Raw genomic sequence first — 12,918 nt, 5'->3', positions numbered from 1 at the left:
GCCGGGCGTGCAGGGACATGTTGGGATGTGGTGCCAGGCGTGCGGGGATGCGGTGCTGGGTGTGCAGGGACATGTGGGGATGTGGTGCCAGGCGTGCGGGGATGCGGTGCCGGGCGTGCAGGGACATGTTGGGATGTGGTGCCAGGCGTGCGGGGATGCGGTGCCGGGTGTGCAGGGACATGTGGGGATGCGGTGCCAGGCGTGCGGGGATGCGGTGCTGGGTGTGCAGGGACACGGTGCCAGGCGTGTGGGGATGCGGTGCCGGGTGTGTGGGACATGGTGCTGGCTGTGTGGCACATGGTGCCGAGTGTGTGGGGACGCGGTGCCGGGTGTGCAGGACACGGTGCCAGGCATGTGAATGTTTCTGATGCTTTTTTAATTTTCTTTTCTTCTTTTTTTTTTTTTTATTAAACCCAAACATTCGGCTTCCCTCTACATGAAGGTTTTATTGTGTTCTGGGTAGCAGCATGCCAAATCTTTAACTTTCCATGATTGTCCTGCATGTGGAGAGATCTCTTCTCTTTCTGTTTTGGCTGTATGCGTGCAAAATATTTGTGTGTAGAGATGAGTGTGCATTTCTTCCATGTGTGCCCCTAAGAGCATGTTAGGGTGCAAAAAGAAAGAAAAATTTAAGTCTCTCAGCTGGACCATCTGACTATGTGACTTCGAATACCTTCTTTGAAGAACCACTCTATTACCAAAAATCACTTAGCTGTGTGACGTGGCACTTACTGATACTGTGGGCAGTGCTGTGCATCTCACTATAGAAAAACGAGCGATCCTTTTATTTGTGAGGGGCTTTGGATTAGATCCAGAGCACCTGAGCCTATTGGTGGAGAAAATGGTCTTGCATGGAAGCTGGTCTTGCATGGAAGCTGGTCTTGCATGGAAGGCTTCTGAGGTTTCGGGGGAAACCAATGGTTGTGGTGAAGATACAACTCAAGAGAGCTGGTGGAAGTGTGAAGTTTTTTGAGACCGTTCTTGGTCTGAGGATAGTGACAACATGGTGTTTGAGGTAATGCTGTGGGCTAGGACTCGTTAATGGAGACGTGGTGGGAATTGCCGTGCCCTGGGCCAGGGCTGCTAGCTGCCTAGATGTGCTGACACGGTAAAGCGCGAGCTGACCGATACTTGTCCCTGTTCACAGAGCTCTGATGGGTAATAGAAATACCTCCTGGACTTCCCTTCCCAGCTGTGGTGAGTGCAGAGCACATGGGGTCCTACCAGGAGGAGACACACTCCCTGGCAGGCTGACGGGGTCATGGGTGCTCTTCTCTCTCCTCCTTTTCATGGAGATTATAGGAAAAAAAAAAAAACAAGCAACTAACTGAAGTCCTGCCTTGTCGGAGCCGTGACAGCCCATCTCTGTTGGCATGTTGATGCATGACGACAGCACAACAGACGTGTCTTCCTGGGATGATTAGCACGTTCCCTGTTTCTGTGCCAAATACACATCATCTCCTGGGGTGATTATTAAGCTGCGGAGGATCCTGTCACTCAGAATTACCCAGTGATAAATCCTAATCTGATGAGTCTTGGCCGGAGGGTGGGTTGTCCTGCAGCCTGGCAGCGATCCCCTCCCACCCCGATGGGCACAGCTGCTCCTCTCAGCAAAGGCCTCTTCTGGCGTTTCGCTGTTTTGTCATCGACGTCGTGATATTTGATATCGTCTTGAGAAGCCTCAATGAGGCAGAGGGGGCTTCCCAACCATCTTCTGACCTTGCTGGCGAGGTGGAGAAGCTGAAAGGTTTGGCTAAATGCAACCTGAGGACTCAACAGCCAGATGGATGCAACTTGCATTGCTGTGGCAAAGGGCACGGGATTATCCATTGTCTTTATTTTTTTGATGTTGGCACCACATCCATCGCAGATGCAGCTACCCACGAACACGCATCCTGCATACGTCCCAGTCGTAGTCACTGGAAGCTCAACCTCCTGCACGGAACAACCCCATCGCTCCGTGGGGATGCAGCTGGTTGTGTTGATGGAGGAGCCATCAATTGTGTTGATGTTGGTGGCTTTGGTGAGAGGAGTGAGGAGGGTCGGGTTTGCAAAGTGAGGACAGGGAGATGTTCAGGTGTTAATAAGCTGATAACAGGTTTGTGAAGTGTGGATTTTCCTCTCACTGAGGTGTGCCTGCAGCAGGAACACAACAACTTTTATTTAGTTTTCTTTACAGTGACTGATTTTTTTTTTTTCTATTTTAATTTTTTAAAAATCAGTTTAGGACCTGATGAATTTCACTTTTCTCTCTTCGAGTTGTCAGCTCTTCTCAATAATTTTTTTTTTATGAAACAAATAAAATAACAATTTGGCAGCTGTGGTGACAAATGTGAAACCCAAACGATTTCAGCCACGGGCCAATGAACTGAGAGGAAGTGCCTTAACATTGCTTTTAATGCATTTTATGTTTTATGTATAAATAATTAGATGTTAGGAATAAAAGCTCTCTATTTAATTCATGCCATTGAAAACCCTGTGTGCTGTTAATAGGCTTAGTTATAGGCGACACTTCTTTGAAATATAATTCTTTTATGCATTTTAATAGAGTTCATGGTAAACATCCTGGGATAAGCAGACAGCAACTAATATTTCCTGCAGGCAGAATGCACCTAATTAAAATTAATTGATTAAAAAAAATGTCATTGCCACCAAAATTTCCAAACTATTTTTGTCTTCTTGACAAAGCACCCGTGGTGTGGTGTCAGGATGCAAAAAGCCTCACGTCTGGGCTGGCACCCGACTCTGCACGCTCTTTGCTGCGGAGATAAGGACCACCAGCCCAGCCAGGCTGCATTGGGGATGCTGTTTGGGATATCAAAATGGGTATAATGGGTATAAACAGCATTGGGAGATTGGGAGTAACAAAGGGCACGTTCTCCAGGGACTGTTGAGTAGGGGCTTATGCAGAAGATCAGTTGCAGGTTGCTATAACAACTCTGCATTTAGAGTGCTTCAGCCCTATCCTGGCTCGCTAGCCTGGATGCTGGGGGTGAGGTTAGTCCCTTGGGGTCAAGATGGGGTTTACCAACTGTCTCTGCTCTCCACAGGGCCTTCTGTTCTCTACCTCTGAATGTCTGAAGCAACCCCAAGACCTAGTGAAACTCTACCTGCATGAGTCAAACCGGGTGTACCGGGATAAGATGGTTGAAGAGAAAGATTATGGTATTTTTGATAAAATTCAGCTGGAGATGGTAAAGAAATTCTATGATGTAAGTGTTGAAGTTCATGTCTCTGATAATAACATACATGCTTACAGGAAAAAAGTTCTCTGGGAATGCAAAGTTTGACCAAACATCTGCCCACCTCTCACTTGCCTGGAGGGCAATGCTCTTGAGGGGAGCCCAGGAGCAAAGTCTCTGTCATCCATGTCCTGAGCTGCCAGTGTTGCGGTGTGGGTAAACAATGCACTCCATGGGGCACTGGGGAGAGGAGATTTGGGCTCTGTGAATTAAATTCCTTTATTTAAGTGCTTTGAGTCTCACGTGGCAAAAGCAGGAGAAGGGTCAGATCCCCAGTCTCGATGGGAGTGAAGTGAAACGCAGGCATAAATCTCTAATGCCTTCTCTTTTTCCAAAATGTCTTTCAAATTAAAGCTCTGGACTTTCCTTCAGGCCTGGCATTGCCCAGCAGTGCTGCCACATGCACCACATGAGTGTCACTGACGTGATTAGTGCAGACAGCGCTTTTTCCTCCAGGTGTTGTCATTGTCCATGCACCAGCCTAATGCCATGGCTATTGCTGTGGGGCTTTTCTTGGGGCCACATTGTCCTCCAGTAATGAGTCAAGTTTTTGGCATTTACGAAGAGTCGTCAGAGCAAAAGAAGTCAGTATTGGGGTTTTTCCTTCCCCTCTCTTTACCTCTTGTCCCTCTTCCCTTTTTTCCAACTTACAGGTACAACTATATGGGCATAAAAAGGCATTTGCTGGATCACCATATTTTACTTGGAAAGAGGACATAGAACTGCAGTGTTTTTTCCTATACTTGTCATATACATACTTTTTTTTTTCTTTGACAGGACATTGAGGAAACTTTAGAGCAGACCAAGCGAATGAACCTTTATTGCCATTTTGCTAAAGGCATCGGTGAACCCAGCTATAGACCAGTTCCAACCTGGGAGGAGTTGAACCAGATCCTTGTGGAAGCCTTGGACAACTACAACGAAGTCAACGCTGCCATGAGCCTGGTGTTGTTTGAGGATGCCATGTGCCATGTGTAAGGGAATTTTCTGGCTTTATGATCTCATTTATCTGCACAGGTTGTTTCTATGGAGTTTCTTGGAGCATGTAGGTATCTGTAGTTAGGGCTGATGGAGCTGGAGGTGTGCAGAGGCTTCATCTGCCCATGTGACATGTCCAGCACGAATACTGCACTGCTTCTCTAACTGGTGTTTGGAGGGCACTCTTGAAACCATGAGGGTGCCTGGGGCTATCAGATGAAAGGACTGCATGCTGGTGGTTATTTTAAAGTCTGTTGCTGTTACGATATCTTTGGCCCTTGATGCTCTGCATATGGCAAGAACATTTATTGTACATGACAATATTCAAGTGCTTTATTGGCTTCACTTGTCAGCCAGCTACGGAACTGGTTATACTGCAGTTTCCCTAATCTCACTCTTAGGTAGTGGTGGTTTGGGTAAGTAAGAAACACAGACTCTGTTTTCCAGACAGGTTTTGTGCCATTCTAGGCATATGTGAATATCCTTCAATGCATAGCGGGACTCTTCACCTGGACATGAGCCTCAAATGCTTTGTGAAGAGAAGAAACCTTTACTGAGGAGGTGCATCAGAACCTTGAATTTTGTTCCCGGTTTTTGCATGTTGATGTAACGTGCTTTTTTTCCCTGTCCTCCCTGCAAAGACGTCCAGCAGGACTTGGCAGGCAGGAAAAAAATTGGATACAGTCTGAATTGCCACTAAACTATTTTTTTCGTCAGCTACGTCCTTTGTATAGGTGTCAGCAGAGATGGGGATCGATTACTGACATGTCTCTTAGATTGACATTTTTCATCCCATTCAGAATACAATTTCATAGTAAATAAAATATGTATTGAAAAGCACCAGGCAGAGAAAAAGAAAAATACTCTTATTAATGAGAGTTTTTTTATGCTTCAATTTAGCTGCCGCATCAACCGTATCCTGGAGTCCCCCAGAGGAAACGCTCTCCTGGTTGGCGTGGGTGGAAGCGGCAAGCAGAGCCTGACCAGACTGGCAGCCTTCATTAGCTCTCTGGAGGTTTTCCAGATCACTTTGAGGAAAGGGTATGGGATCCCTGACCTGAAGGTAGGTCACTTTTGAGGCTGAGGTGGAAGGGAAGGAAATAAAAAGCAGAACTTGCCCCCCAAATTTTGTCTTGTTCCATATTGAGTGACACCATTGTGAAGATACTAAAAAGCTCCAGGCATGATATGGGACTGCAGAGAGGAGCTACGCTTCTTGAAACACCTTATTGAAGCATGTCTGAACAGGGGTGCAGACAGACCTGATGTCCTCTGCCAGCCCTCTCAGCTGGCCAGGCCTGAGAGCATTCCAGCCCAAGGCTTAGTGTCAGCACTGGGCTGTGCTAATGAACCCAACAGTGTGGACATCCACTTCATGCTTGTTCAAGAAACACTAAAGGACCAGAAAAGTTCTAGTTGACTATTATTTCTAATTAAACCAAGGTGTGGTAATTAGCTTATTGGTGAGGTGTCTATTGTGGAGTCATTTGGAGGAAAAGTAGCAGGAGACAGTAGGAAGAGAGTTCCCAAATCGTACCCAGTTATTCCTCTGGTATTTTCATAGAATCATAGAATGGTTTGGGTTGGAAGGGGGTCTGAAAGATCATCCAGTTCCAACTCCCCTGCCATGGGCAGGGACACCTTCCACTATACCAGATTGCTCAGCCTCATCCAACCTGGCCTTGAACACTGCCAGGGATGGGGCAGCCACAGCTTCTCTGGGCAACCTGTTCCAGTGCCTCAGCACCCTCAGAGGGAAGAATTTCTTCCATAGATCTAATCGAAACCTCCCCTCTTTCAGTTTAAAGCCATTGCCCCTTGTCCTGTCACTACCTGCCCTTGTCCAAAGCCCCTCTCCAGCTTTCTTGTAGCCCCTTTAGGTACTGGAAGGCTGCTAGAAGGTCTCCCTGGAGCCTTCTCTTCTCCAGGCTGAACAGCCCCAACTCTCTCAGTCCATCTTCATAGGAGAGGTGCTCCAGCCCTCAAATTATCTTTGTGGCCCCCCTCTAGATCCACTCTGGATCCATGTCCTTCTTATGCTGAGGACCCCAGAGCTGAATGCAGCACTGCAGGGGGAGTCTCACAAGAGCAGAGCAGAGGGGCAGAATCCCCTGCCTGACCTGCTGCCCACGCTGCTTTGGATGCAGCCCAGGACACAGTTGGCTTTCTGGGCTGCCAGCGCATGGTGCCGGCTCATGTTGAGCTTCTCATCCACCAGCACTCCCAAGTGCTTCTCCTCAGGGCTGCTCTCAATCCATTCTCCGCCCAGCCTGTTCTTGTGCTTGGGATTGCCCCGACCCACATGCAGGACCTTGCACTTGACCTTGTTGAACTTCATGAGCTTCTCACAGGCCCACCTCTCCAGCCTGTCAAGGTCCCTCTGGATGGCATCCCTTCCCTCCAGCGTGTCCACAACACCACACAGCTTGGTGTCACCTGTAAACTTGCTGAGGGTGCACTCGATCCCACTGTCCATGTCTCCAACAAAGATGTTAAATAGCACTGGTCCCAGTACTGACCCCTGAGGAACACCACTTGTCACTGGTCTCCACTTGAACATTGAACCGTTGACCACAACTCTTTGAGTGCGACCATCCAGCCAATTCCTTATCCACTGAGTGGTCCATTCATCAAAACCATGTCTTTCCAGTTTAAAGACAAGGATGTCGTGTGGGACAGTGTCAGATGCTTTAGACAAGTCCAGGTAGATGATGTCAGTTGCTCTTCTCTTATCCACCAACACTGAGTGGACGGTGGATGGTTCACTGTAGACATGTACCTGTGCTTATATTTATGCCCACGCTAGTGAGCTTAGGAGTTACAAATTAACATTTTAAAATATCACTGAAATGGTTTAAAAGTTTTTTAGCTACAGGAAAAATGATTCTCATGAAAAATATTGTAGAAATCGCAATCACAGTAACTTCGCTGCGTCCTGCCTGGGAGGCGTGATGGCTGGTGACCCCTGGGTTCCTTCCCCGTCAGCGGCACCACCTGATGACCTGTGCCTGTGGTTGGTTTCCTCATGTCGCACAAGCCCGTCCATCATCCGTTGGGTGTTTTCAGCTCTCCTTTGTGTTTTTCAGCCCAACTCATGGGGTTTTCTAGCTCCTACCTGCCAATTTATTAAGGAGTCCGGTGCTCCTATGTAGGAATATAGCTCGATACCAGCATTAATAAACTTGTTTTCAAAGCATCTCTGTGCTTCTCTCTCTGTGGAGGTGGAAGATAATTTGATGTTCCCTTCACTCTATATTTATTTTCAAAGAATTTATGAAATACGGAGTCTTTTTTTTTTTTTTTTAATGCGGAAGAACAAGATGGTGAGAGATTACGCTGTCTACCATTGGCCTCTCCCACTATTATAATTGATCTAATCCAAATTTCTGGTGATGAAAGTAACAATTGATTCTTTTGGAAGAAACGTGTGTGTGTGCTGAATTTCTAAGAGAGTTTCTGAAACGCTGGGCAGTGCGTTCCTTCAGGGTCCCCTCCATGTCTTGTAACCTGCTTGGAGGGGCAGGAAGGGAAGGATGGAGTTTGAGCTGGACAAGGGTGTTTTTCCCATCTCGTGAGCAACTTGGATTTCAAAAAGATGGTGTCCTTCATTAGGGGGACACTCCCCTTTGAAATGAAACAGCTTTTCCATGTGAGCAGGCTCTGTGTCAGCATCACTGCACCGAGTGGGAGACTGAAGGGTGAGTGCCTGCTTGGACTCTGGAAGAGAAGGAAGAAATACACAACTGAAAAAAAATCCATGTTTGCACAAGGTGTCCTCCTGCCTTCCTCACAAACAAAAGAAAATGTGTTGCAGCACCTGAGCAAAAAAAAAAATAATTCATGTATAATTGTGAAATCAGAGAAATCTACAGCATCAGAGTACCAAGAACCAACATTTCCAGTCACTGCTGTCTCTCCCAGTCCCAGTGGTGCCCTAACTTCTCTGATTTTGTAACTTACCGTACCCACAGCCCGGGGCAGAGGAGCCTTTAGGAACTTCTCTTGCAGTCTCCACAACCAGGGATTGCATGGATGTCCTCAGCCACATCCATTGATCTCCAAGTCTTTCAGTTACAGACCTTTCCCTTTGTCTAGCAGTGCTGCCTGGAGCTTTCTTCTCAGTTTTGTGTTATGCAGACCTGGGCGTAACGTCAAGTCTTATTAGTCTTACAGGTGACAGCAACAGACTCCCCTGTATAACCTGGAAGGCTCAGCCGTGAGGATGGAGAGAGGCCAAAGTGCAGCTTCATTCTAATTGCAGTTGCTTTGTTCTTGGTTAACGAGAAGATTCTAAAACATCTCACTTGTAGGTGTGGTACCTAGCCCGTACTTTGCAGAATGTAGTGCAACCTCTAAGTCCACTTGCTTTCCCACCCCCAGGCAGACCTGGCAAAGCAGTACCTGAAAGCCGGCGTGAAGAACGTAGGCACTGTGTTCCTGATGACCGACGCGCAAGTGGCGGATGAGCAGTTCTTGGTGCTGGTGAATGACTTCTTAGCATCAGGTACGTCTCTAATTTCTTTGATTTCTCCTCTCCCTCTTTTCCATGTAGTTTTGCTCATGGTAGCCTCTGTAGTTCTGGAATACACAGAAGGGCAGTGCATGAAGGATCTAGAAGATACATGGGTTAAGCTCTAGAGTAAAAGCAGCGCTAAGGTCTCCTCGGTGAGGACACACTCCAATGTCCAGTAATTTTTTTTCTTTCTCTGATGTCTTGTACCCAGTTTTTCCATACTTCATAGAACACTGCATACGGTTGTTAAGTGATGTGTCTGTCGTGATGTTGCAGCTGAGGGCAGAGGCAAAAGAACATATCAACAGATGGATCCCACGCATCCGTGCTCTAGTTGCCCGATAAAATAAGGTTGTTCCTGGCTGTAATATTTGACTGGAGTATCTGCGAGTTGGGGGATGATGCAAAGCCACCAGATGACCATGTCTGTGTGCGTCAACTACCTGCTTATGTCGTCGCTGTCCTTTTCCTCTCTGTTTTTCCAGATGCATTTAAGTTTTTGAGCTGTTGCTTGCTGAAACAGTTGCAGAATAGTCAGTCTACATGCCAATGCTGTTTCCCTGCAGAGGACAGCACAAGTATGTATGGATGAGCACTCGCTGTGCTGGGTGCACTGCAGCCACAGTGCACATGGGAGTGTGCAGCCGTGTCACCGTGACCACATTAAGTAACCCAGCGTGGGTGTGTTCCCCAGGCTCCCTGGGAAATCACTGCGATTAACTGCGTATCACTTGTTGCCTGGTTTAAGTGTCAGGAGTGGGAAGATTCCAGCTGGTTCAGGTGACCTCCATGGATGGTGAGGGGTGGAGAGTTGACATCACAGTGGAGTGATAGTTTGTGAGTAACTTTAGAGTCGACATATGTGGCTATAAATTGGCCAGATGGTTTCAGCAGCAAACAAGACCTGCCTGTGATGAATTTGTAACTAGGAGTAAGGACAGGGGTTGTTGTGGAGATGAGTAGCTCCACCACCTCTTATGCATGGTGTAGGCGACACGAACATCTCATGGCTTGAGTTGAAGCTCTGCAGTGTCCTGCAGGAAGGGGCAGGTCGAGCAGCCTGACTTTGGGATGCCCAGGTCACCTTACAGGGGCTTTGAAAGATGTAGTGTTTTCCTGGGGTTGCCATGTGGGGGAGTTGGGACAGAGCAGAGGTCCCCACTCAGGGTCCAGGGAGGCAGTGTAGAATCACAGCTGGACTGAGGAAGGGGCCACGCACGGACTGTGGCTTTCCATGACATGACCTAGTGCCACCCAGCGTGTGCTGACTGATGGGTCTGGCTGCTCTCTGCTATCTGCAGGCTTGTTTTTCTTGTTTCACTTCTGATCATCACCTAAGAAGCTAGAACAAAATATGTATTTTAGTCTTTCTTATAAATGAGCAGATTTCTGATGAGTGTGTTTTCCAAAGTGATTAGTACTCATATTGACAGTATCTCAATAATGATGATTTCAATCAAATCAGAAGCTAGAAAGGAAATGAATAGGTGATAAATTAAGGAACCACTAAAAAAATATTTGGTTGTGTACATTTTTGGCAATCAGTTGCATAACTATTCAATTTAAAAGTTTTTAAAAGATTTCTGACTTTTAAAACATTTTGGTGATCTGGGAGTTATTTGGCCACTGCTGGAAATGACATTGAACAGCTGCAGAAATTGTCCATGTAATTAATCCCTTTGCAAAACTAAAATGATTTCATTATCGTGTACAGAGTATTTGATATTTGAATTTTGTTTTTTGTGATCTAATTAGCACTATAGATCTGAAAAAAACACGCTTTTGGTACTTTGACTCTATTCCATGTTTGTTTACCTTGTGCTTTTATAGGAAAGCTTGCTTTCAAAAGCGTTTATTTTTTAGCAGATTGACCTTCTGTGCCACTTTTCAGCTGCCGGGGTCCATGGGCACCTGGCGCAGTGATTTTTCTCGAGGAAGGGGCTGCCCTGAGCCCGTGAAGAGGGAGGCAACCGCTTCACTTTGCTCTAATACTGCTACAAAATCCAGACCAGCCAATCAAACCGCGCTCTCTTCACTTAGGAGAAATCCCTGATCTCTTCCCCGACGATGAAGTTGAAAACATCATCAACAGCGTGAGGAATGAAGTCAAAGGCCGGGGGCTGGTGGACACCAGGGAGACTTGCTGGAAGTTTTTTATAGAGCGTGTTCGACGACAGCTGAAGGTGAGACGGGGAGGTCGGGTCCTCACCATCGACCTTGGCACAGGGCCATGGGGTGGAGATGCTTCAGGCTGTCTTCTAGGGAGGTCAGGCTGCAGCCTGAAAGGCCTCTCTGCCTGTTCACAACATGAACTGTGGTTCTCTCGGCAAGTAGTGCTGAAGTATAACAAATGCCATCTGTTATCACTTCTTGGGGTTTAGAAAGCACCATGGGAGTTGAAAATTTTCTTTTCAAGAGCTGAGCAGGACAAGTCTTTCTGTTTTCAAAGCCATGCACAGGGATTTAACTGGTGTGCATGAGGACTAAGTCTTGCTGTTTGAAAAAGTTGCACAGGGGATCATTCTCCATGTTTTTGATAATCCATAACCAGAATAATTAAAAAACCATTATCTTAAAGCAGATTGAGGGAGGTGATTCTCCCCCTCTACTCTGCTCTTGTGAGATCTCACCTGCAGTATTGTGTTCAACTCTGGAGACCCCAACATCAGAAGGACATGGAGCTGTTGGAGTGGGTCCAGAGGAGGCCACCAAGATGATCCGAGGGCTGGAACACCTCTGCTATGGAGACAGGCTGAGAGAGTTGGGGTCGTTCAGCCTGGAGAAGAGAAGGCTCCAGGGAGACCTTCTAGCAGCCTTCAAGTACCTAAAGGGGCTACAGGAAAGCTGGAGAGGGGCTTTGGACAGGGGCGTGTAGTGATAGGACATGGGGCAATGGCTTTAAACTGAAAGAGGGCAGATTTAGATGAGATCTAAGGAAGAAATTTTTTACAATGAGGGTGGTGAGGCACTGGGACAGGTTGCCCAGAGAAGTTGTGGCTGCCCCATCCCTGGCAGTGTCCAAGGCCAGGTTGGATGAGGCTTTGAGCAACCTGGTGTAGTGGAAGGTGTCCCTGCCCATGGCAGGGAGGTTGGAACTAGATGATCTTGAAGGTCCCTTCCAACCTAACCCATTCTATGGTTAAAAACAGAGTGCTGGGAACTGAGTGGGACATAACATGCTTACAGGATTGCTTCCACTGCAGCCCATATTCTAGCCTTATAAATACGTCTTAAAATATCAAAACAGTTTCAGGACTTCCCAGGTATGCCCAGCATGTGAAGAAAGTACAGTGCAAGAAGTTCAACTGTTCCAGACGGTATTTACCCGTCTGCGGGACTGCAGAGTTCTGCGGCCCCAGAGCAGGGAGGCTGGGTGGGCAGCGAGTGAAGGCTTGATCTTGCTTAATGAAAACATATTCTTCTTCTTACTCGCTGCTTGTTTTGTGTTGGTGGGACACGTTCACTGAGGTAGGTTCGCCTGTTCCCTTTTTGATGTGGGTAGGTACGTGTTTAGAATGGGGAACAGCTGGAGAGTTGATTTTTGAGGGAAAACTTGGGGACTATGCCACGGTACAGAAGCCCAAGGAGAGGGAATCCCGTTCTCCTCTCTCTCCTTCTCCCAGTTTAAAGGGGAATTTCTGATGAGTGCTGATGCTGTTTTGTAGCTCTTGAAGCACCTTCATTGTCTTCTGCTTGGTGTCCCTCCTTAGATATATTCCTGTTAGCTAGTGAGGTACACTGGAAGGACAGCACGAATGTGATTTATTTGAGGCTGATCTGTTTTCCTTGTCTGCCCTTCTCCGTAACGACGTGTTAGAGCAGATGGATGGGGGCAGCCAGGAAGTGCGGTTTATTCTCCCCAATGTTTTGTGACTGTATCGCGCGCTGTGCAGAAAGCTGATCGATCTGCTGGTCCAGGGCATGCTGGACCTCTGGGAGCAGTACAAGAGATGGGCTTGGCCCAGCGGAGCATAAGCACCAACACACCTTCTGCCTCGGGGTCTTGAGAGAGAGTAGTGCAGAAGAGAGCTTTTGTTCATGGATAGCTTCCTGAAACTTGCCTGGCCCTGAGAGAGCAACATAGAGGTGCCCAAAGCTTCTCCTTGAAGGTGTAGGAAGGATTTCTACGTGTCTATCCCAGCGTGTGAGCACTCAGTGGCCCTGTCAGAGGAGCAGAAGCTCTGC

General features: G+C 47.3%; 1 protein-coding gene across 2 annotated transcripts in view; it reads left to right on the top strand.

The window, feature by feature from the left end:
- The window catches only part of DNAH9 (dynein axonemal heavy chain 9), a 204,986-nt gene that overhangs the window by 77,286 nt on the left and 114,782 nt on the right, over positions 1-12,918 (top strand). Inside the window, exons 39-43 of one of the 2 annotated variants that reach the window (XM_086624181.1) lie at positions 3,051-3,212; positions 4,020-4,216; positions 5,121-5,283; positions 8,601-8,724; positions 10,774-10,916. In XM_086624181.1, the coding sequence (XP_086480307.1) occupies positions 3,051-3,212; positions 4,020-4,216; positions 5,121-5,283; positions 8,601-8,724; positions 10,774-10,916 (789 nt within the window). Of the gene's footprint in view, positions 1-3,050; positions 3,213-4,019; positions 4,217-5,120; positions 5,288-8,600; positions 8,725-10,773; positions 10,917-12,918 lie in introns of both variants that reach the window. The other variant, XM_086624182.1, reaches the window with a different exon arrangement.

This window comes from Tauraco erythrolophus, chromosome 20 (genome assembly GCF_009769465.1).
Source record: "Tauraco erythrolophus isolate bTauEry1 chromosome 20, bTauEry1.pri, whole genome shotgun sequence".
NCBI classification, from domain to species: domain Eukaryota; kingdom Metazoa; phylum Chordata; class Aves; order Musophagiformes; family Musophagidae; genus Tauraco; species Tauraco erythrolophus.
Note: the sequence above shows the minus strand (reverse complement) of the source record. Positions and strands in the feature narration are given on the sequence as shown.